Source organism: Oncorhynchus clarkii, chromosome 29 (assembly GCF_045791955.1).
Source record: "Oncorhynchus clarkii lewisi isolate Uvic-CL-2024 chromosome 29, UVic_Ocla_1.0, whole genome shotgun sequence".
In the NCBI taxonomy this organism is placed as follows: domain Eukaryota; kingdom Metazoa; phylum Chordata; class Actinopteri; order Salmoniformes; family Salmonidae; genus Oncorhynchus; species Oncorhynchus clarkii.
The window spans coordinates 22,794,318-22,819,988 of NC_092175.1; the positions used below are offsets into that span (position 1 = coordinate 22,794,318).

Consider the following 25,671-nt stretch of genomic DNA (forward strand, 5'->3'; position numbering starts at 1 on the left):
CCCCCCCAGACCCTTTCTAGCTCGGACGCTACTGACAGCTACTTTACTGGGGAAAAATGTACTTTCTATGCCTGTGATATGTGGTTGTCCCACCTAGCTAACTGAGGATGAATGCACTAACTATGTCACTCTGGATAAGAGCATCTGCTAAATGACTACATCCTCTGATCCGAGATGGAATGAATCCAATCTCAGAACGATCGAGCTGAAATGATGACTCTATACTTCTACAGACGTCCTTTTAGAGCGGCATACATAATGCATTCACTAAGATGCATTATCAGCAGAGAAGGATTCTGTTGACCGAAGTACAATGAGACATTACTCTGCATACATAATTTATCTAAGCCAGTGGCTCTGCGAAGGACAAATGTATGCATTCTCTAAAGCTTATTCTGCGCTTTGCAAAACTCAATCCACCTCTGACATATACATACATCTCCCTCAACCAATTGAATAGAGAATGGGTTATAGAATTTCACAGAAGCCTTCTCAAGTATGCATTCAAACCGCTTGACTATTCTTTACAGATCCATAGCAACTAGAAGGAAAAAGCGTCCAATACCATTTACAGTACATTCAAATAATTCAAAGGCTTACCTCATACTCTGAAGAGCTATGGTAAAGTAATTGTTGTCAGTCACATAAATTGAAAAAAACTGTTGCTATAATTGTTAATAACATAAATTCCATTTGCAGTGTCCAATAAGTATCCTGTGAGAATCCATCACAGGTTCTCTCCCTCTCAACTCAAGAGTTTGGCTGGAGGAGTGGTGGGATGTTTTCCTTCTGAGCGTGTGTGTGTGCGTGCGAGAGTGTGCCCGGGATTGTGTGAGGAAGGGGTGTGGTATGGAGATGGAGAGCGAGCTGGGCAGTGCCTCTGCAATGTGAACCAGGGCTGGTCAAAAACAGAAAATACTATATAGGGCTTTCCATGTTGATAATTATTATTACTATGGTCATTAGTATCGTCCGGAAAAAGTACGTCTGGGTCGGTTATCAAAAGAAATACAACCATCCCCTTTAGTTTGTATAAGTATTTCTTATCCACATAGTGATTAACTCATGTTTAAAAAAGTGCAGACATGGATAAAATTTAAAATCTACTCAAATAAACAGCAAAAGTAGATTCATTTGGAATGTTAGTTCAGCATGTTATGATTTTAGCGCTCCAGGTAGAATTAACCCTATAAGGCTCGTATCTACAATCATCTTACCCTCAAATCCTACACTGAACCATCAAGGGGACAAACACACATCTAGACTCAAACCAATATTTATGGGTTAACCTTATCATTTTCCAAAAAAAACACCAGTGGTCATCATTTATGTATTTATTTGTTCTCCTTTTTTTTTTTTTTAAGGTTCCAGGGGGCATATGTGGTCCAAAGTTGGAAGCTTTCACCACTACACCAGACTCTGGCACGTGGTCATAATGTATATACTGTTAAGCTTAACATAGGCTTCCAACTTGAAACAGTTAGCACATTTATTGGTTTGTTTCGTTGTTCGGCAGTTATTTTTTGGGGCTGTTCAAACACACATGGCAAGCCGAAGTTCAGGTGGGCAAAAGTCTCACACTCTTTGTCTGGGATAGGTCAACAGCAGGGATTCCCCAATGAAGTGTTTGTTGTCATTCAACGACAGACTAGTTTTCATGTAAAAAAAACTCACATGAGAAACACTGTACCAAACATCTTAGTTCGACGTAAAATTGCAAAAAACATGCAAATTCATAACAGATTTCTTGAGTTATCTTAGATGAATTCTGACTATTTTGAGGAAGTGTACTGGTTATGTTATTTATATGGCATCTCAAGAGGGATAAACAGTAATACTGCCGCTTTCTTCTCATTTTTAAAGCATAGTCATTTTAAGGGAGTATGCGAGCACAAACGATTACTTTGCCTAGCCTAGTACCACTAGCAGCAAACCGAACCTATTTATGCGGACGCCTTAAGTCTCCCTCTCACACTGAAAATACAAGTTCAAGGTAGAACCATAGAAGGAAATCTCCCTCATACCTTGCACCTCAAACTCTGATCCGCAGGGTGAAAGGTCACTCTCGTTGACCCCCAGAGCCTCCATCAGCTGCTCCACATTCATCCTGGCAGTCAACTCGCCATTCCTGTCCCCAATCTGAGAGAGGGAGAAGGGAGAGAGAGAAAAATACCTTGTTGACTGCAGGTGTATGGGATTTCACTGTCTGATTATTGTTAGTCTGATAATAGCAACGGCAAATAAACGCAGCAAAAAAAGAAACGTCCCTTTTTCAGGACACTGTCTTTCAAAGATAAAAATTGGTAAAAATTGGTAAAAATCAAAATAACTTCACAGATCTTCATTGGAAAGTGTTTAATCACTGTTTCCCATGCCTTTTCAATGAATCATAAACAGTTAATGAACATGCACCTGTGGAACGGTCGTTAAGACACTAACAGTTTATCATCCTGACATGACCCTCCAGCATGACAATGCCACCAGCCATACTGCTCGTTCTGTGCATGACTTCCAGCAAGACAGGAATGTCAGTGTTCAGCCATGGCCAGCGACATCTCACAGCAAGAACTGCCCCCCCCCCCCCCGTTCAGAGACACATTATTCCATTTATGTTAGTCACGTGTCTGTGGAACTTGTTCAGTTTGTCTCAGTTGTTGAATCTTATGTTCATACAAATATTTACAGATGTTAAGTTTGCTGAAAATAAACACAATTGACGTTTCTTTTTTTGCTGAGTTTATATTGGTCTGAAAATGAACACAGTGGTTACCTCTCTGGAGATATCCAGGTGTTTGCGGGCATAGTGCAGGGCCTGGCGATGATTCCCTAATGACACATAGGCATTTCCCAGACTCCAGCAGGCACGGCCCTCTCCAACCCTATCAAACAAATCAAACAGCATAATGATAAGCATGTTAAGGGTTTAAGGTATGTGTGTGGAGCCTGCGGAGGAGAGAACGACTCATAATAATGGCTCGAAAGGCACATATGGAATGGCATCAAACAATGTGCTTGATGTATCCGATACCATTCTATTGATTCTGCACCATTCATTACCACGAGCCTGTCCTCCCCAATTAAGGTGCCACCAACCTCCTGTGGTGCTTGTGGAAGTGTGTGTGTGTGTGTGTGTGTGTGTGTGTACCTGTCAGTGAGCTCCTGGGCTATAAGGAGGTGTTTGAGATGGTAGTCTATGGCTCTCTCATACTGCTGCAGCAAAGTGTAGGTGTTCCCCAGGCTGTAACACGCCTGGGCCTCCATCACCTGGTCTTTTAACTGACGAGACAGCTGCAGAGTTTTCCTGGATGGAACAGGGAGAGGGGGGAGAAGGAAAGCGAGAGGGAGAGGAAATGAGATGTATGCAGAGGGGAAGAGGGCGATGAATGGAAAAAGAGGAGAACAGTGATATTTAAAGTTTGATCATGTGTTTTTTACTATCCCACACACAATTCCAACAATTTATTTAAATGAAACATTTTAATTATAAATTAATTTCATACATTATATTGATCTAATACATCATTACATTTGAATGCATGCAGGTAATGAAGTCTATTTCACATAGCGCTCTGAGCATCATTAGTTGATACACATTATGTCCACTAGGTGTCAGTGTTGTAGTCTCTTCTAACCTGTAGTACTCCGTGGCAGTGTTGAACTGGCCCAGGAAAATCAGAGCATTGCCAAGGTTACTATAGGCTCTACGTTCTGCTGCTTTGTCACCGAACTCCTTGGCAATGGAAAGTCTCTGTGAACAAAATAAAGTTTATATATTTTATATGTACTGTACAGTCATGGCCAAAAGTTTTGAGAATGAAACAAATATTAATTTCCACAAAGTTTGCTGATTCAGTGTCTTTAGATATTTTTGTCAGATGTGACCATGGAATACTGAAGCATAATTTCAAGCATTTCATGAGTGTCAAAGGCTTTTATTGACAATTACATGACGATGATATAAAGAGTCAATATTTGCAGTGTTGACCCTTCTTTTTCAAGACCTCTGCAATCCGCCCTGGCATGCTGTCAATTAACTTCTAGGCCACATCCTGACTGATGGCAGCCCATTCTTGCATAATCAATGCTTGGAGTTTGTGATAATGTGTGGGGTTTTTGTTTTTCCACCCGCCTCTTGAGGATTGACCACAAGTTCTCAATGGGATTAAGGTCTGGGCAGTTTCCTAGCCATGGACCCAAAATATTGATGTTTTGTTCCCAGAGCCACTTTTGCCTTATGGCAAGGTGCTCCATCATGCTGGAAAAGGCATTGTTCATCACCAAACTGTTCCTGGATGGTTGGGAGAAAATGCTCTCAGAGGACGTGTTGGTAGGTACCATTCTTTATTCATGGCTGTGCTCTTAGGCAAAATTGTGAGTGAGCCCAACCCCACACATGAATGGTCTCAGGATGCTTTACTGATGGCATGACACAGAACTGATGGTAGCGCTTACCTTGTCTTCTCCGGACAAGCTTTTTTCCGGATGCCCCAAACAAATCGGAAAAGGGATTCATCAGAGAAAATGTCTTTACCCCAGTCCTCAGCAGTCCAAACGCTGTACCTTTTGCAGAATATCAGTCTGTCCCTGATGTTTTTCCTGGAGAGAAGTGGCTTCTTTGCTGCCCTTCTTGACACCAGAACATCCTCCAAAAATCTTTGCCTCACTGTGCGTGCAGATGCACTCACACCTGCCTGCTGCCATTCCTGAGCAAGCTCTGTACTGGTGGTGCCCCGATCCCGCAGCCGAATCAAATTTAGGAGACGGTCCTGGCGCTTGCTGGACATTCTTGGGTGCCCTGAAGCCTTCTTCACAATTGAACCGCTCTCCTTGAAGTTCTTGATGATCCGATATATGGTTGATTTAGGTGCAATCTTACTGGCAGGAATTTCCTTGCCTGTGAAGCCCTTTTTTGTGCAAAGCAATGATGATGGCACGTGTTTCCTTGCAGGTAACCATGATTGACAGAGGAAGAACAATGATTACCATCACCACCCTCATTTTGAATCTTCCAGTCTGTTATTCAAACTCAATCAGCATGACAGAGTGATCTCCAGCCGTGTCCTCGTCAACACTCACACCTATGTTAACGAGAGAATCACTGACATGATGTCAGCTGGTCCTTTTGTGGCAGGGCTGAAATGCAGTGGAAATGTTTTTGGGGGATTCAGTTAATTTGCATGGCAAAGAGGGACTTTGCAATTAATTGCAATTCATCTAATCACTCTTCATAACATTCTGGAGTATATGCAAATTGCCATCACACAAACTGAGGCAGCAGACGTCTTGAAAATGAATATGTGTCATTCAAAACTTTTTTTTACCCTATAGACGGACAAATATTGTGTTGCGAAACTGATACTTGTTCGTCTTGTATGTATGTCATACACTTACATTGAGGTCATTCACAAAGACAAAGGCAAGTGTCTCTTATGTGTTTTCACCCAGGGGCGAAATGATCTAGTGTGAAAACACCTTCCATTAATTGTTATGTCACACTATTGTGTGTGTGTGTGTGTGTATCTTTACTGGTACATCATATGACGTTGACTACTATCCCAGGGATATGTATCTCACCTGTCTGTGGAATTTGATGGCCTCCACAAAATTTCCCAACAAGTAGTGGGTGTTGCCTAGGTTACCGAAGGCTCTCCCCTGAGCGGCTCTGTCCCCCAGCTCTTTGACCAGACACAGGTTCAACCTTTAGTAGAGAGGACTTGAGTTTGTTACAAAATTGTGTTTTACACAAAGTCACATTTTTGTTGTCTTGGAGTGAACATTCTACAGTGCCTTCAGAAAGTATTCACACACCTCAACTTTATCCACACTTTGTTGTAGCACAGCCTGAATTTACAATGGATTAAATGGAAAATACTATTGTCATTGGCCTACACACAATACCTCATAATGTCAAAGTGGAATTATGTGTTTTGAAATTTTTACAAATTAATAGAAAATGAAAAGCTGAACTGTCTTGAGTCAATAACTATTCAATCCCTTTGTTATGGCAAGCCTAAGTAGATATGTTCAGGAGTAATAATCTGCTTAACAAGTCACATATTAAGTCACATGGACTCACTCTGTGTGCAATAATAGTGTTTAATATGATTGTTTTATGACTACCTCATCTCTGTACCCCACACATACAATTATCTGTACCATCCCTCACTCGAGCAGTGAATTTCAAATCACAGACTCAACCACAAAGACCAGGAATGTTTTCTTATGCCTCGCAAAGAAGGGCACCTATTGGTAGATGGGTAAAAAAAAACAGACATTGAATATCACTTTGAGCATGGGGAAGTTATTAATTACACTGTGGATGATGTATCAATACACCCATTCTGCAAAGATACATGTGTCCTTCCTAATTCCGTTGCCTGTGAGGAAAGAAACAGCTCAGGGATTTCACCATGAAGCCAATGGTGACTTTAAAACAGTTATAGATTTGAATATAACACTAAGGATGGATCAACAACATTGTAATTACTCCACAATACTAACCTAATTGACAGAGTGAAAAGTAAGCTTGTACAGAATAAAAAATATTCCAAAACGTGCATCCAGGTTGCAACAAGGCATTAAAGTAATACTGCAACGAAAAAATGTAGCAAAGCAATTCACTTTTTGTCCTGAATACAATGTGTTATTTCTGCGGCAAATACAACACAATACTGACCACCATTCTCCATATTTTCAAGCATAGTGTGGCAGCATCATGTTATGGGTATGCTTGTAACCATTAAGGACTAAGGAGTTTCAGCATAAAAAGGAAACACAATTTAGCTTATCACAGTCAAAATCCTGTCTGCTTTCCACCAGACACTGGGAGATGAATTTACCTTTCAGCAGGACAATAGCCTAAAACACAAGGCCAAATCTACACCGGAGTTACTTACCAAGAAGACAGTGAATGTTCCTGAGTGGCAGAGTTACAGTTTTGACTTAAATCTACTTGAACATCTAAGGCAAGATCTGAAAATGGTTCTCTAGCAATGATCAACAACCAATTTGACAAAGCTTGAAGTATTTTGAAAACAATAATAGGCAAATGTTGCACAATCCATGTGTGGAAAACTCTTAGACTTACCCAGAAAGACTCAGCTGTAGTTGCTGCCCAAACTGTTTCTACAAAGTATTGAGTCAGGGGTGTGAATACATATGTAAATGATATATTTTTGCATCTTATTTTCAAAAGAATTGAGTGTAGATGGGAGAGAAAATAATATTCAATCCATTTTGAATTCAGGCTGTAACACAACAAAACGTGGAATAAATCAAGGGGTATGAATACTTTCTGAAGGCACTGTATATTTTGTACCTCCTGGATACACAACGTTTACAGCAGCCTATAGTACATCAGTAGTTATGAAAGCTATGACATAGACAACTGGCCTGTCGCCATGTTGCCATACCAAACAAAAGGCCCGAGGAAGCATCTCAGTGTGTGTCCACAAGGGATTGAGTACGACAGTAATTGCTTTTAAACTGTAAAGACAATTCACTTTTATCCCTCTCCTTCACATACGGATTAAAGTAGTGTTAATTGCCCACAGAGGATTTTGAAGGTGCTAATAGCCCAGTGGGGTATATGTATTGTGTCTGTATATTATTTATATAAGTATGTATGTGTTCATTTGTGACTAATTTCAGGAAACTAGGTATATGTCGCTCATCACTACTTCACAGGAGAGGCATTTGAACATACTTTTTTTTAACATTTAGCACAAATGCCTTCTGGAAGGTGTGAACATTCATGTGCCTAGAAAACAAATGTGTATGCCATCTGTAAATACAAATAAACGTGTTAAATTACGAGCCTAGTTGGTTTAGCCACGGAAAAAGGCAGGAACCTTCCCACTAGCCATGATTGGCTGAGATAATGGATGGGCTGGACATGTGAGAGATGAGTTCGGATTGGTTTGCCATGTAGCTTTTAAAGATATCACGAAGAACCGCGCTAGTGTTGCTAAGGCTCTTCACTTCCTGGAGGACCGAGTTTTGAAATCAGTGGAATGCCCGGTGGAATCAGAGTATGATAGCTAACGAGATGGAGAAAATGTAGGCTTCTGATTGCAAATGCGGAGGGAGTCGAAAAGAGAACACAGAAGGTTGTTGTATAAAAACACCTGTCTGGATACATCTTCAAGGGCAACCATGACATCCGTGAGAGAGAGGGAGAAGTGTTAATCTATTGATACGGGTAAGAGTAGAGCTAGCTACATTTTCAGGTATTATAAGTTTCTAATTTTGTCAGAAAGTTATTTTTATTCCAAGTTACAGCGTACTGTTAACTAACTAGTCACTTCTCTTGCGTTCATTGCACGCAGAGTCAGGGTATATGCAGCCTGATTTGCCAGAATTTTACATAATTATGACATAACATTGAAGGTTGTGCAATTTAACAGGAATATTTAGACTTATGGATGCCACCCATTAGATAAAATACGGAACGGTTCCGTATTTCACAGAAAGAATAAATGTTTTGTTTTTGAGATAATAGTTTCCGGATTCAACCATATTAATGACCTAAGGCTCGTATTTCTGTGTGTTATTATGCTATAATTAAGTATATTATTTGATAAAGCAGTCTGACTGAGCGGTGGTAGGCACCAGCAGGCTCGTAAGCATTCATTCAAACAGCAATTTTGTGCGTTTTACCAGCAGCTCTTCGCAATGCTTCAAGCATTGCGCTGTTTATGACTTCAAGCCTATCAACTCCCGAGATTAGGCTGGTGTAACCGATGTGAAATGGCTAGCTAGTTAGCAGGGTGCACGCTAATAGCGTTTCAAACGTCACTCGCTCTGTGACTTGGAGTAGTTGTTCCCCTTGCTCTGCATGGGTAACGCTACTTCGAGGGTGACTGTTGTCGATGTGTTCCTGGTTCGAGCCCAGGTAGGGGCGAGGAGAGGGACAGAAGCTATACTGTTACACTGGCAATACTAAAATGCCTATAAGAACATCCAATAGTCAAAGGTTAATGAAATACAAATGGTATAGAGGGAAATAGTCCTATAATTCCTATAATAACCACAACCTAAAACTTCTTACCTGGGAATATTGAAGACTCATGTTAAAAGGAACCACCAACTTTCATATGTTCTCATGTTCTGAGCAAGGAACTTAAACGTTAGCTTTCTTACATGGCACATATTGCACTTTTACTTTCTTCTCCAACACTATTTTTGCATTATTTAAACCATATTGAACATGTTTCATTATTTATTTGAGACTAAATTGATTTTATCGATGTATTATATTAAGTTAAAATAAGTGTTCATTCAGTATTGTTGTAATTGTCATTATTACAAATACTTTGTTCTTTTTTCTTCTTTCTATTTTTTATTTTTCTTTAATAAATCGGCCGATTAATCGGTATCGGCTTTTTTTGGTCCTTCAATAATCGGTATCGGTATTGGCGTTGAAAAATCATAAATCGGTCGACCTCTAGTATTAACCAGCCTTTAGTCTTGAAATCTTTGGTTGTACACTACCATACTCACTGTTCAGCACATGGCCTCACATGTGAATCCTTGAAGAGATGGGTGGGGCTAAGGCTTAAGAGAGTGTGAACCATGTTGAATGGTTGTAGACAAAGAAGAGTTCTCCAGTAGGTGTCCCAAAACATTAAAGGGACATTCTCTCAAAAGTGGGGTTACAAGTGTATCAACTTTCAAAGCAGAATTACTTTTCCATTTGTTCCTCAACTGCCGTATATGATATACAATTATGTATTTTTTTTTATCTCTGAGTCTCTACTTTTATCCAATGTAAAAAACACAATTTCGAGTTTTGCTACAAAAGACCAATTTGAGGCGGTCTGTCACATTTGCACTTGTATACAGCATAACACTCACTCGTAGAAGCCAGTAGCCCTTTGCAGTGTATCTCTGACGTCTGGTGGGAGGTCCCCAGGGTCCTGGGTACAGCCCCATAACTGCTGCTTTCCCTTGGCATGGAACACGTTCCCTATATTATACAGAGCCCTGGCCTCTCCCACCTGGTCAGAAACAAAGGGAAAAGAGAGAAAGAAATTAGCGACTTTAGAATACAAAAGAGAGACATTGGAAGACATTAAGGAATTTTTCAACTAAAATAGCATGGACCACACTCAGTAATTATTTTCAATACAACAGGCTGTTCTTCAAAATCTGGTGAAAGGTACTAAACAGATGCAATCCTCCAATCCATGGGATGTCGGTGTGTGCGTGTACGCAACCTTGTCCCCTTGCTCTTGAGCGATGTCCAGGTGTCTCTGACAGCACACTGCTGCCTCGTCGAAGCGGCCCAAAACCTTCAGCGTGTTTCCAAGGTTACCGCTGGCTTTCCCTTCCCCTATCCTGTCCCCTATTGTCCTGAGAATAGAGACCGTATCTCATTATCAGTCATACATAGCCTGAGATCCAGATCTGTTTATGCTGTCTTGCCAAATCCATTGCGGTCATTGTCAGTACAGTAACACAGCTAGAGGTGCTTGCAACGCCAAGATTGTGGGTTTGATTCCCACTGGGACCACCCATATGAAACATTTATGCACGCATGACTGTAAGTTGCTTTGGACAAAGGCATCTGCTAAATGGATAATTATTACAATAATGTTATATTAGCTTTATTGATTTGATTATCTAACTGTTTGAGAGGTAGCTTCCTTCCTAGAACAGGGTTCCAGTTGTCCTGCTGTTATTGTAATTTATCAAGGCAGCAGCCCCCTGGCTTTGTAATCACCCCCCTGCCAGGCTACCAACTGCCCCCCTCTCCACAGGAGAGGCTTAGCCATCTGAGTTAAATACCAAGGGGGTCTCATCAACATTAGCAGTATCAAACCCTTATATTTGTCTAGCAGGGCAACAGGAGTACACTCTGCACAGTGTGCAATGAATGATAACTGTTTATTCTCTTATGCTTTATGAATGACTTCAGTATAAATATACATTCATTGCAGTCTATACAATTTATCTTTTAAACATGTTAATACCATTGGTTGAAATCCTTCAACTACAATTTGAATCCATGATCAGACATGATGTTTCCTGGTATTCCATGGCCTCACCTGGCCAGAGTGAGGTCGTGTCTATGGTACTCCAGGGCCTTGCCGTATTCCTTCAGGTAGAAGTAGGCATTGCCCAGCTGGCTGTAGATGGCACTGAGGGTCTTCAGGTCTTCTGTTCCCACCTGCACAGACGCCTCGAAAAACGCTGTCCCGCCTTTAAAGTCCCCCGCCTTACACAGCCTCTCTCCCTCCAGCGCCAACTCCAGACACGAAGCCTCCATCCTGAACACACACACACAGAGAAAAGTGAGAAATAACATCCGTATTATAGCAAGTCCGAAACAGTGTGCCTCTGGCGTTACCAGCAAATAAAAACCTAAAGATCAATGCGTTTCTATTGCATTTTCAACTCCACTAATAATTTTGTCACAAAATTGTGTTAAATAGTAAATGTGCCCACTCTGGTCTTGGTGCTTGTGCTCTGGCCAACAGCTAATAGATACAGTGCGGTTAGGATAATGGATAAGGCAGTCAAGTATCAATCATCATGTCACCAGAATAAGACCCTCAATATTTATTCGAAAGGAACATCAATATCACCGTGCACTTTCACCAACCCGCGAAGTTCATCATAACTCATTTGTAGCCTAATAAACTGCATGGTGTCCTCAGTCATAGTGGAAGGACCACACATTACACCATCACGTGGCTCCAAATTTACTTCGATATGATGGTTATTATATCAATATTTGCACATAGGTGTTTCCACCAACATTTCCCACATAATATATTTTACCGACACAAAAAGATATCACCATGTCGAACAAACAACTGATCTGTCTGCATTTATAAAATTGTAGCAATACGACCTGTTTCCATCACAGATGTCATGATTATTTTTTTTTACAATATGACTTTACTCGCATAAAAACTGTGGATGGAAACTTGGTTTATGACATTGAAAAGTTTATTCCCGAAATGTCTCCATGGCAACAGTGTCTGAATGCATGTCACTGTGCAGTTACCACAGCAAGAGTGTCAGAAGAATCCCTGTCATGAGCACCTTGGAGACATCGTCCTTTCAGCTCCTTTATCACATCTATCTTTCCATAAACGCTACTGTTTAAAGTCCAGTTTATATGGTAAAGATAACTGACATCTTTTCTTCCCTGCATTGAGAAGGAGTGTCTCATCCTCCCAGAGCTGTTCGGCCCACACACTCTATTTCAGTCAGGCTGTGGGCGGCAGGTAGTCTAGTGGTTAGAGCGTTGGGCCAGTAACCGAAAGGTTGCTGGATCGAATCCCTAGGCTGACAAGGTAAAAATCTGTCGTTCTACCCCTAAACAAGGCAGTTGTTCACTGCTCCCCGGTAGGCAAATAAATAAGAATTTGTTCTTAACTGACTTGCTTAGATAAAGGTTACACATAGTGATGCAGGTCTTAAATGGTTCAGTGGGAGTGATTAGAGTGAAACACCTCATCTCCACACTGACAATAAGGAAGGAGAGTGAATTCATGTCACTACACACAAAACCCCATGCCCAATGAACATGCTCCTTGGAGAAATTTATAGAGGATTTCCTTGCCCTATTAAACACTGTCTTTTTGTCCAAGCTAAATATCATTCAGCAACATGAAGCCCAAGAGTACAATTATCAAGATTCTGGGTTTAGTCAATCTATTCTCTTTAGAATTACAGTATATGCCAGAAATAACTGCTGTAGAGCCAGGTTACAAGGCTCTGATGTACACAGTCACTCCACTCCCTCTCACCCTCCAGAATGCTTTAGTTTAGTCACAATTGTTACATAATATGCCTAGCCTCTTCCTGGATTTCATATAACAGTTTTTGCCATACAAAACTGTCCAAAATATTTGTAAAGTTAAATATATCTTACCTAATATGATTATACAGCGCAGTGACAGACATTTGTTTTCAAGGAAAACGAGTTCTACTTCATTCTTTTAGCACACGTGGTCTGAAGTCCATACCACAGAAATCTGGCATAATCGCTCAGCAAGCCTCATTCCTGAGTCCATTCCAAGACCTTCCCCCACAGTCATCTGAAAAATCATTGCTACAGTATGATGAAAGCAACTGAAATTAACATACCAGCCAATGTGGATTCTGTTATCGTTAAAAACGCAAAAGACATGACACTGCTTCTTCAGCCAGCTCACTGTAGAGTTGAGTGTAGATTAGCCCCACAGTTTAATCTAGATGTAAATATGATTAGCAGCTTTCTATTTGACAGTACACCACTTCGCTGCTATTTACTTACAAATAATGTGGTATTATTACCAAAACATTACTCCTTTGCATCAAGGGATTCATTGGCATAAACAACTTGTTAATTAAGTTCTGTAAGATGTATGACACCACCTGACACTGATTTGTCCCAAATAGGTTGGAAATGGAATTACTTGAAATAAGTAGCCAACCGATACAGTATCAGTCAGCATCTACACTATATCTTGAGGAAATAGCATAATAGTACAGTGAAATAAAGTGCTACGTCTGAGCCTGCTGTCGGCAGGACACCAATACCTGTGTTTCTGTTTAGTGCAGGTCTTCTCCACATACACCCCCAGCTCCAGCCTTATGGGCCTCAACAGGGCCTGCGGTCTGGGGCCCCGGTGGACCAGCCTGCACACAGCTCTCTGGGCCCCGGTGAGATGGCCAGAGTCAGACGACATGGGGTACCAGGTCAACTTAAGGCACTGAAAGGCCCTCCTTAGCCTAAGGGATATGTGTCGTGAGGTTAAACTTTAGGGTGGAGGAGAACGTGAATGCAAAATGTCACATATGCTAATGTACTACCCTAGAGTTCTGCTAGAGAATCCAGGAGAAAAACATAGCAATACTCTGCTCCAACCAGGACACACACACACACACACAAAAAGGTTTGAGATGGCTTTCTGTGTTCCCGATAAGTCAATATGCAAGCAGATGTCCAACAGCCACGTCAGATTCAATTGATTATTCCAGTAGTCGAATACGTCAATGTCAGCAACAGTGCTGCCAGACCACTGGGACAGAAACCCATTGGAGATACTTTGCACGCTTTAAAGCAAAGGATAACATTTGTTCCTCAGGTGTCCTCAAATGCTGCCCAATAACTAATGATGAACCTCTGAAGCGATCCGAACAATGACAAGGATCCCAAAAAACCTTCAAATGTGAAGCCATAAACTCCTAACAAAGCACAAAGTTACTCCTTTCAACACCGCAGATGTCTATGGATATCCACAAAAGTAAAATTCAGAAGCACTGTAAGAGGTAGGTTAAGAGGCGAGTCAGTAAATGACTGTATAGTGTTGTCCTGCCTAGGTAGTATTTTATGGTTCATCTCTCAACCAGCACTGAGTGACTGAGTGCTGTAATCTATTTCTGCTGAGCCACACTGAGAGAAGAGGAAGTGTCTTGGAGCGAGGATCCTGGGTAACAGCGTGTGACGACAGTGTGACACCAGCGTCTCAGCAGAACCAATTCCCCAGTGAGTGAGAGAATCTAATCCGAACCTTAATCCAATGACCTGCAGCTCCTCTGTGGAGGAGACACAGCGATCCAGGCAGTCTGGTCTAATCCAGCTATCTGCTGACCCTGACATATATTCTAACAGGCCCACAGCACATGGTCTGGCACACTGACCAGCCCCAGAGGTAGAAGGTGAAAAGCAGGGAGGTGAAATGGGGAATAATATATTTGAAGAAAGTTTGATTGCATTCCCCCAACACACACCCATAACCTTGATATATTTACTAAAAGATAAACACAGGTTTACAAATCCGAAACAAATTGCAGTAAGTACACAATTGGTTTTGATCCCATTAAATCTGGAATATTTGGCATTATATTTTCGGCTGCTCCATTTCTTGCATTAGGGTGCTTTTGATGAGTAAAGAGCCTGAGTTATTTTATCAGTTCTCATTTGAGAGGCAGAGAGAGAGAGAGAGAGAAGTACAGGCCTCGAAGGGAAAACAGGACACACTGGCTGTTGGTCTCCCAGGGTTACTGGGTTAGACTTGGGTAAGATAAGAGGGCTAAGAAGTTTTAGCTAAAATGGATCCTTTAGCCCCTATAGTCTGAAGAGGATTAGAGAGAGATCTACATTCAACTTTCATATATCCTTTTGTTCCTTTTAGAAGAAGAAACAGAAGTGAAAACGCAAAAACGGGTTTCAAACCTCTGGTATACTGTGACATAGGGGTCCACAGTCTCAGGCCCTAAGCCAACCAATGATAGAAATAGATCAATGAATTACCAAATCTTCACAAACAGCTGGGCCTTTGGGGTTGAGCACTCCCGCTGTATTGTGATCACAAAGGGGCAGTGACCTGAGTGTCTGATCACAGCACTGGCTTCTGGGTAGGCTAGGTTATGGTTTCTACCAGGCCAGTGTCTCTCTATTAGCTCCATGTCCACACCCCAGAGCCTTGTCTTTGATCGTTGGGCTCTCATGGCTGGAGGTCAAGATCAGAGTGAGAGGGAAACCCTGTGCACTTAAAACTGACCTGACAATTGTTTGACCTTGATGGCTATGCCTAGCCAGCCATAGGAGGATGGGATCCCTCTCAAAATGTCTGAGTGGTGTACTACGAATCTGGTTTAAGGAGTTAGCAAGCTAACTTTGGTCAAGCTAACTTTGGTCAACTGAGTTCAACTCATGATAACCAGTGACACAATAGTAGTTAGCTTTTAGCCAGGTACATTTTTATGGCAATGACTTTTTCAGAACTAACCACCTTCAGGGCAGGCTAACTCCACTTAGCCAGAATGAAGTGTGGAGCAGCAAGTTGATGACCAATGAAATAAGATTCCCTCCCTATCGCAAATATTGCGTCATCATCCCCTTCATGTGAGGAAGACAACTGATTAAAAGGTGCAATATGCAGAAATCGCTCGCCCATTTCATGGTTGCTAAAATTCGTTAGAACTAAAAACGTTTTGCCTATTTTTAGTTTGTGTCAAAATAAACAATGCACTCTATAGAGAATCATTGTACCATCTAAACCGCTATGAATTTATACAGTATCTTTTCAATAACCCAAAATATTGTATTTTCAGCTGTTTGAAGCTGAAACAAAACTTAAGACTGCGAAGCATACTGCTTCTTAGACTTGCTTTCAATGAGAATGACAGATCTATAACTAACATTTCCTATGTGAATTCCGTAGGGTCCCCCAAAAAGTTACATAATGCAGCTTTAAATATTGTATTCATGTTTTTTGTGTAAAAAATATAGTAACATTAAAATAACAATCACAGTACACATTTAGTAATGACAGGACTTCACGCACAGTAAAACTTTATACAAGTGTTTCCTCTATAGAAATCAAATCAAATAAAATGTATTTGTCACATACACATGGTTAGCAGATGTTAATGCGAGTGTAGCGAAATGCTTGTGCTTCTAGTTCCGACAATGCAGTAATAACCAACGAGTAATCTAACTAACAATTCCAAAACTACTACCTTATACACACACAAGTGTAAAGGGATAAGGAATATGTACATAAAGATATATGAATGAGTGATGGTACAGAGCGGCATAGGCAAGATGCAGTAGATGGTATCGAGTACAGTATATACATATGAGATGAGTATGTAAACAAAGTGGCATAGTTTAAAGTGGCTAGTGATACATCTATCACATAAAGATGCAGTAGATGATAGAGTACAGTATATGAGATGAATAATGTAGGGTATGTAAACATTATATTAAGTAGCATTGTTTAAAGTGGCTAGTGATATATTTTACATCAATTCATTATTAAAGTGGCTGGAGTTGAGTCAGTGTGTTGGCAGCAGCCACTCAATGTTAGTGGTGGCTGTTTAACAGTCTGATGGCCTTGAGATTGAAAAACAGCTTTTATCTCTCAGTCCCAGCTTTGATGCACCTGTACTGACCTCGCCTTCTGGATGATAGCGGAGTGAACCGGCAGTGGCACGGGTGGTTGTTGTCCTTGATGATCTTTATGGCCTTCCTGTGACATCGGGTGGTGTAGGTGTCCTGGAGGGCAGGTAGTTTGCCCCCGGTGATGCGTTGTGCAGACCTCACTACCCTCTGGAGAGCCTTACGGTTGTGGGCGGAGCAGTTGCCGTGCCAGGCGGTGATACAGCCCGACAGGATGCTCTCGATCGTGCATCTGTAGAAGTTTGTGAGTGCTTTTGGTGACAAGCCAAATTTCTTCAGTCTCCTGAGGTTGAAGAGGCGCTGCTGCGCCTTCTTCACGATGCTGTCTGTGTGGGTGGACCATTTCAGTTTGTCTGTGATGTGTACGCCGAAGAACTTAAAACTTACTACCCTCTCCACTACTGTCCCATCGATGTGGATAGGGGGGTGTTCCCTCTGCTGTTTCCTGAAGTCCACAATCATCTCCTTAGTTTTGTTGACGTTGAGTGTGTGGTTATTTTCCTGACACCACACTCCGAGGGAATGGGGGGGAAAAGGTGCTCCTGCATTGATATGCACACCAACGATACATAAGTGAATAAAAGAAAAGACAGACGGCACTTCTAATAGCCTATTTCACACCATAGCTTCCTGAATTTGCAAGATAAATTTTCTTTCATATTGATTTCAGCTAAAATAACAATGTGGCACTGACTCGCCCGTAGATTGATGGTTCAGTATTGTCACAATGAAAGAGTTTGGCGTTTCGACTAGCCATGTTTAACATGTACACGCAGTTACAAGCCTGCTAGAGTTAGCGACAGGCGGACGAGCAATATCCACCTTCGTAATATGGATGAAGCCTGAGCTGGAATGTGAAGCTATAGATTTCTTTGGCATTTCTGAAGTTACCCGAGTACATCTAGCTAGATTCGTAGTACACCACTCAGGTTCCTCTCAATGTTTTTAATCCTTCCGCTTTTTCATAGGCTAGCTACTGTTGTAGCCCTAACTTTCTTTTTTTTTCTTGGTTAGTAAAATGGTAGAATTATGAACATCCCTTAACCACCACCTTACTGGAACACTGTTTAAAAATGTAGCCAGTGAAAAGGCAAGAGTTTGGTTTTGTCTTGTTTGCGTTCTTTAAAATCGTAAACTGCAACCTACACTGCATTACCACAGCCTTTCATGCTTGTAATTAGCCTAATCTCAAATGATGCCACATTAGCATTGGAGTCCAGTGGGATTAAAGAGAGACAATTAGCTGAGAGTGCTGAGACGATTAGTTACTGTATATTGGTCTTCTCGCATTGCTGTGTGGCCTGAACATTTATTCAGCACAGGGGGAAAAACGTGAATTATGTTTTCCAGAGAAGAACAGATCATAAAATGAGTTAAGACTATGAGGGTTCCGAGGGAGCTAACAAAAATATTATAACTTAACACAGGCAAGGTTTAGTTTAATATTTACCCAGGCATTTGATATCCGAATTGTCATTTGCACTGTAAGGTTACTGAAGCAGCCACGGGTGCATTCAGCAGGACGCAACATTTTGTTACGTTCAGACAGAGATACAGTATGTTATGGAGCATAAACACGCCTCTCTGTTAGAACAAGGAATCACATCAGCTCTATTCATAGGATTTCTATCTGCAACGTTCCACACTGTTTGGTTACTGAACACAGACCCAATCTGAGCCAGGATAAACCTCCAAAGATGAACTTTGAAACAGTCCAATAGTATAAAGTCCTCTCCAGGAGTGAGGTCCAAAGAAATGCCAGACGTACACCAGAGAGAAGGACATTTTGTTTCTGGTGGGATCAAAAGGGGAGCCATGGTTACTCAGGGCCAAAGATAGTATTTTAAAAGGAATAATAATATTTTCCCTCAGTGACGGTTGGTCTCTGCATAGTAACACTAAGTCAATACTGAGTCGCCATAATATCCTAGTAGAAAAATCTGTCATGTGGTCTTATTGCAGATATTGTGATTCGGTGTGCTAAAATGGGTAGTGGAATTATGGTTTAGTCTGGAAAGGGAGGGAATTTGTTATTTTAGCATGTTTCTTGTCATTGCATTTTTTTTTTTTTACATTGGCTGTCTTCATGAATTACTTTCTATTATAGTTGAGGATGAGGAAACTACAACACACACAGAGAGAAGCATGTTAGCTTAAACCACTGAATTTAGAAACCTTCCAGACAAACAATAATCACACAGCACGTGTCATAAAACACCATCATGCCTCAGCCACAAAGCAGTAGGGTTGTTCCATCAATTCGGTGACTTTTGATAAGTCGATTTTACAAAACTTTTACATTGTCATAAAGAGCACAAATTCAACTTCATAAAAAACAAGTTCTCATCTCAAGAGGTAAAATTGATTTTTTTTAAAAGGGCCTATTAATTACCAAATAAAGTAACAGGGTTGACCGTAACAGGGTTGACGATTACATCTTGAATCAGCCATGAATCCACTTGTGACAGGGGGAATGGGAGCTTGTTGTGTACAACAGGAAGTGGCAATTGAATGTAAAGCGTCACAAAAAAATGCAATTGTTAAAACATTTCCAGAAGGTCTATTTATGGGTAACAGGGTTAACATGTTATGCTCGACCCACTCAGTTTCCCAAGACAAAACACCAGAAAATGGCCAAAAAGAGTAGTATTTTAAAAGTCACCTGCTTTCACACTATCATTTGACTATTAGATGTTCAATGTTCCTTTCGAAAGACATTTTAAAAAGGAATACTTTCCCTATATTAAAACGAAAGTTCAGTTCAAGTAACAGGGTTGACCTAAAAATGACACTCAGATGTAAATGAATCCCTAATCAGAATAAATAAATAATCATCTTCAGGAATGACTGTCAAAACAATACAATAACCAGGGCTTTACAATTATGGTGAAAACTTTAGCACGTCATTATTCATATAGAAAATCAGATTTATTGAATTCTCCATGTGTCTATATTAAAAGGGCACTTCATTTAATATGACAGGCTTTTAATATTGCTGCACAATTTCTACTTAAAATGTCAAAGGGATGCAAAAGGCACTATTTTCTTGGAATGACCCAGTAGCGTAAACATTTGTGTGTGTGTGTGTGTGTGTTGGGGGGGGTCTTAAAATACGTTCATAAACTCAAAGGTCAAATGATCTCCTCTTTCCCGGAAACAATATGGTTACTTGCATGTCTCTTGCCTTGCATAAAGTTCCCAGATGTTGGCTGTGAATTTTACAAGTCCTATCTACATTATGCTTGCCCTTCCCTGAAGACAAGTTATATGACCAAAAGTATGTGGACAACTGCTCGTTTAACATCTCATTCCAAAATCATGGTCATTAATATGGAGTTGGTCCCCCCTTTGCTGCTATAACAGCCTCCACTCTTCTGGGAAGGCTTTCCACAGTGCTCCCGAGTGGCACAGCGGTCGAAGGCACTGCATCTCAGTCTACAGACCCTGGTTTGATTCCAGGCTGTATCACAACTGGCTGTGATTGGGAGTCCCATAGGGCGGTACACAATTGGCCCAGCATCGTCCGGGATAGGGTTTGCCCGGGGTAGGCCATCATTGTAAATAAGAATTTCTTCTTAACTGACTTGCCTAGTTAAATAAAGGTTAAATAAAAAATAAATAAAAGCCTTTCCACTAGATGTTGGAACATTGCTGCTGGGACTTGCTTCCATTCAGCCACAAGAGCATTAGTGAAGGTGGGCACTGATGTTGGGCGATTAAGCCTGGCTCGCAGTCGGTGTTCCAATTCATCCCAAAGGTGTTTGATAGGGTTGACGTCAGGGCTCTGTGCAGGCCAGTCAAGTTTGTCTTCACCGATCTCGACAAACCATTTCTGTATGGACCTCGCTTTGTGCACGGGGGCATTGTCATGCTGAAACAGGAAAGGGCCTTCCCCAAACTGTTGCCACAAAGCTGGAATCACAGAATCTTCTAGAATGTCATTGTATGCTATAGCGTTAAGATTTCCCTTCACTGGAACTGGCTCGAAACCAGGAAAAAACAGCCCCAGACCATTATTTATCCTCCACCAAACTTTACAGTTGGCACTATGCATTGGGGCAGGTAGCGTTCTCCTGGCATCCGCCGAACCCAAATTAGTCCGTCGGACTGCCAGATGGTGAAGCGTAATTCATCACTCCAGAGAACGCTTTTCCACTGCTCCAGAATCCAATGGAGGCGAGCTTTACACCACTCCAGCCGACGCATGGTGATTTTAGGCTTGTGTGTGGCTGTTTGACCATGTAATTTCACGAAGCTCAGTTCTTGTGATGACATTGTTTCCAGAGGCAGTTTGGAACTCGGTAGTGAGTGTTGCAACCAAGGACAAACAACTTTTACGCGCTTCAGCACTATGCGGTCCCGTTCTGTGAGCTTGTGTGGTCTACCACTTCGCGGCTGAGCCGTTGTTGCTCATAGACATTTCCACGTCACAATAACAGCAATTACAATTGACCAGGGCAGCTCTAGCAGGGCAGAAATTTGACACACTGACTTGTTGGAAAGGTGGCATCCTATGACGATGTCACGTTGAAAGTCACTGGGCTCTTCAGTAAGGTCAATCTACTGCCAATGTTTTTCTAAGGAGATTGCATGGCTGTGTTCTCAATTGTATACACTTGTCAGCAACGGGTGTGGCTGAAATAGCCAAATAATTTGAAGGGGTGTCCACATACTTTTGAATATATAATGTATATACACTGTTTCCAATTAAACAGGTAGATGCTTCATCTATGTGCTCCATCTCCACACCCCAGCAGTAGTCGAGCATTATAATGCCAATAAAAATGGAATAAGTCTTTGTTTTGTTTGCGTAATCAGTTATTTTTTCATGACCTTTCCCCTGGAAAGGAGGCAAGAGAGTCATCGGTGACAGTTGAGTTGAACTAGTGAGAGAGAGAAAGCCATGCCAAATCCTAACAAAAAAAATTGTGTGACTAACATTGACCTTCCAACACACACACAGAGAGAGACAGAGAGAGACAGAGAGAGACAGAGAGAGAGCAACAGATAGGACCAATAGAAACAAAGGTGGTAAAGAAACAAGAGAAATGCACTGAAATATAGCTTACATTATTAGCATGTATGGGTTTTAAGATGATTCTGGGTGTTATGATAATGTACTGTTCTCTTTGCTGGATCCTTGCTTGGCTAAGGAGCTCTGTGCTCCAAGTATTAATCCACCCATAATTACAGAGGCAAGGCTGGTTGTCAGGGTGACCAAAGTGAAACTCTTCAATGTTTTTTTCGCCTCATTACATGTCTCGGTTTTTGTCTGATTCCTGTTTTCTCCTTCTCACCCTTTCTCTCGCTACATATTATTACATGGTGTCAACAGATATTACTGTGCATGGAAATGGGTTAAAGATGAAAGGAATGTAAACAAAAAAAACAATACCACATCACATTATTAAAGCAATAGCAATGCCATATTTTCAATGCCTCTCAAATCAGACTGATCTAAAAGCTATGGCGCACTTTGATTGAGGATATTACAGGGCCATATAGAGGTCAACTGAATCCTCTTGTAGTCTATCTACATCAATTGAAAGCAATAGATAATGGAAAAATAATTGTCATTCCTATTCTGACAGAGGAAAACCTCTTGATCGCGGACAGATGGAGTGCCAGTGTTTCAGCTCTGTGCAATATCACAAACATTAGCTCTGGGACTAATGAATAGTCATCTACTGTATCATTAGAAAACCGAGAGGGTCTAAAGCACCCCATACTCCTCTCCATACTCCAGCATCGTTGTGTCTGCACTGCCCACAAAGCCTTGAATGCATATGAATGGAGCCCTGTCAATCAGACCCACACCGACAACATGGACAGATGAGAGGTAGGGTTTGTTTGGCTTGTGATGAAAAAGTCACCCTAGACAAAACCCTGCTATTGACTCATCTGTGTTTGTCCCGTTACTCACAAACACACACATACACCCACCAGTGGTAGTCGTGCTGTCTAAAATGAGGATGATTCTTATTTGTTTTATGAGCGTGGTCTTATTTCTATTACAGCATATTGATTGACTGTCATTAGATTTCCCATTCACCCAGCTCAATGTAAGATCGTTAGGTTTAGTCTACTACATGATACTGTAATTTTCCATCTACCCATCATGACGATGCTACAACCTTGCCTATGAATGGAAGTTTACAACGTAGGTGCACAGGTCGAGAGAAAAGATCAGTAATCAGTAATCAAGGTGGCAGACAGTGACACATTCAATAACGCTTTGCACACTCTTGCCTGCATTTAGCTGATTTAGGGTGTAATCATTAGTCCAACTGTTCCAAACATGGGTATCTATCTATAGGATCCATTTGATTCCATTTAAGAAACGTTCTTCAACAGAATCGGTGGATTGAATACACTCCTGACCACACACAAACAAAATGATCTTTCACAGCAGCCACATACAAACAGCATGATCACTTTGTTCATTGTAATCAATGTTCCATCTAAGCTGCGCTCAGGCGAGCAATCGCTCCAAGACTGTCGTGCAGCACATGGAAGAAATATCAGCCCACTGAGAGTAGCACGAGATTGAATTGTACTCAACTTTTTAGAGTTTTCCCTGTTAGTTAACACTACAAATGTTTCCCTTTACTGTGCAATTGTGATCGGATCAACACAATATTAGCCACTTTCAATGCAACATACCGAAACAAAACAAAATATGCAAGAGATTTTGCTATAGGCGGAATGCTTCGGAGTTTGATTCTATTGCACACAACTCAGCCCGTACTCTACACAGACCGGTGCGGAATAACCAACCAGAGCTGCAGCAGGCCTATATGCAAATAGACCATTGCCACATATGGATCTATGCCATTTACCTTGAACTGGACTGTGCTTACAGCTGTGGTCCTGAGTAGATGTGCTTGTTCTGGTATCAAAGCAAGAGCTGCATGTAGCCAGCCACGTGTGAACATTTGGTTCATATCCTAAACTAGTTAGTGAGTTATTAACCCAGTTATAGATCCTTTTGTCATCAGTAATAGGGGAGTGATTGCTTCCAACAAGAGCACAAATTGTGTACAATTCTTTGAAAAGCGAGTCAGTTAACTTTTGGGACTGGGGGCAGTATTGAGTAGCTTGGATAAAAAGGTTCCCAGAGTTAACTGCCTGCTACTCAGGCCTAAAAGCTAGAATATGCATATAATTAGTAGATTTGTATAGAAAACACTGAAGTTTCTAAAACTGTTTGAATGATGTCTGTGTATAACAGAACTCATATAGCAGGCAAAAACCAGAGAAAAAATCCAACCAGGAAGTGGGAAATCTGAGGTTTGTAGTTTTTCCAAGTCATTGCCTATCGAATATACAGTGTCTATGGGGTCATATTGAACTTCCTAAGGCTTCCACTAGATGTCAACAGTCTTTAGAACCTTGTTTGAGGCTTCTACCGTGAAGGAGGGGGGAATGAGAGCTGAATGAGTCATGTATCTGGCAGAGTGCCATGAGCTCAGTCTGGTGCGCTCCCGTGAGAGTTAGCTGCGTTCCATCGCATTTCTACAGACAAAGGAATTCTCCGGTTGAAATATTCTTGAAGATTTATGATAAAAACATCCTAAAGATTGATTCTATACTTTGACATGTTTCTACAAACTGTAATATGACTTTTCGTCTGAACTTTCGCCTGGACTTGCCCGCGCCTCCTGAGTTTAGATGTGTGTACTAAACGCTCAAACAAGAAGGAGGAATTTGGACATAAATTATGGACTTGATCGAACAAAACAAACATTTATTGTGGAACTGGGATTCCTGGGAGTGCATTCTGATGAAGATCATCAAAAGGTAAGTGAATATTTAAAATGCTATTTCTGACTTCTGTTGACTCCAAAACATGGCGGGTATCTGCATGGCTTGTTTATGTGTCTGAGCGACGTACTCAGATTATTGCATGGTGTGCTTTTTCCATAAAGTTTTTTGAAATTTGACACAGCGGTTGCATTAAGGAGAAGTGGATCTACAATTCCATGCATAACACTTGATTTTTTAGCAATGTTTATTAGGAGTATTTCTATAAATTGACGTGGCTCTCTGCAAAATCACCGGATGTTTTGGAACTACTGAATATAACAAGCCAATGTAAACTGAGATTTTTGGAAAGAAATATGTACATTATCGAACAAAACATACATGTATTGTGCAACATGACGTCCTATGAGTGTCATCTGATGAAGATCATCAAAGGTTAGTGATTAATTTTCTCTCTATTTCAGCTTTTTGTGACTCCTCTCTTTGGCTGGAAAAATTGCTGTTTTTCTGTGACTAGGTGCTAACCTAACAATCATTTGGTGTGCTTTCGTCGTAAAGTATTTTTGAAATCGGACACTGTGGCTGGATTTACAAGTTTATCTTTAAAATGGTGTAAAATGCTTGTATGTTTGAGGAATTTTAATTATGGAATTTCTGTTGCTATGAATTTGGCGCCCTGCAATTTCACTGGCTGTTGGCGAGGTGGGACGCTACATACCCCAGAGAGGTTAAATAGCTTTTTTTGTCTTAAAAACTTATTTGGGATAGGGGGCGGTATTTTCACATCCGGATGAAAAGCCCAAAGTAAACTTCCTGTCACTCAGGCCCAGAAGCTAGGATATGCATATAATTGGTAGATTTAGATAGAAAACACTAAAGTTTCTAAAACTGTTCAAATTATATCTGAGTATAACAGAACAGATACGTCAAGCGAAACCCAGAGGACAAACCATCCCCCCCCCCAAAAACATTCACCTTACCACTGTTTTCAATGGCTAGTA

The 25,671-nt window shown here is 41.0% G+C and overlaps 1 protein-coding gene across 2 annotated transcripts in view; it reads right to left on the minus strand.

The window, feature by feature from the left end:
- LOC139387772 (G-protein-signaling modulator 1-like) overlaps positions 1 to 25,671 on the minus strand; it is a 65,794-nt gene that overhangs the window by 34,222 nt on the left and 5,901 nt on the right. The window contains exons 1-9 of one of the 2 annotated variants that reach the window (XM_071134010.1): positions 13,537 to 15,152; positions 11,049 to 11,270; positions 10,218 to 10,353; positions 9,856 to 9,998; positions 5,575 to 5,698; positions 3,633 to 3,748; positions 3,146 to 3,301; positions 2,771 to 2,879; positions 2,025 to 2,139 (exon numbers count right to left, since the gene is read on the minus strand). In XM_071134010.1, coding sequence (XP_070990111.1) covers positions 2,025 to 2,139; positions 2,771 to 2,879; positions 3,146 to 3,301; positions 3,633 to 3,748; positions 5,575 to 5,698; positions 9,856 to 9,998; positions 10,218 to 10,353; positions 11,049 to 11,270; positions 13,537 to 13,685 — 1,270 coding nt within the window. In that variant the 5' untranslated portion in view covers positions 13,686 to 15,152. Of the gene's footprint in view, positions 1 to 2,024; positions 2,140 to 2,770; positions 2,880 to 3,145; positions 3,302 to 3,632; positions 3,749 to 5,574; positions 5,699 to 9,855; positions 9,999 to 10,217; positions 10,354 to 11,048; positions 11,271 to 13,536; positions 15,153 to 25,671 lie in introns of those variants that run through there. The other variant, XM_071134011.1, reaches the window with a different exon arrangement.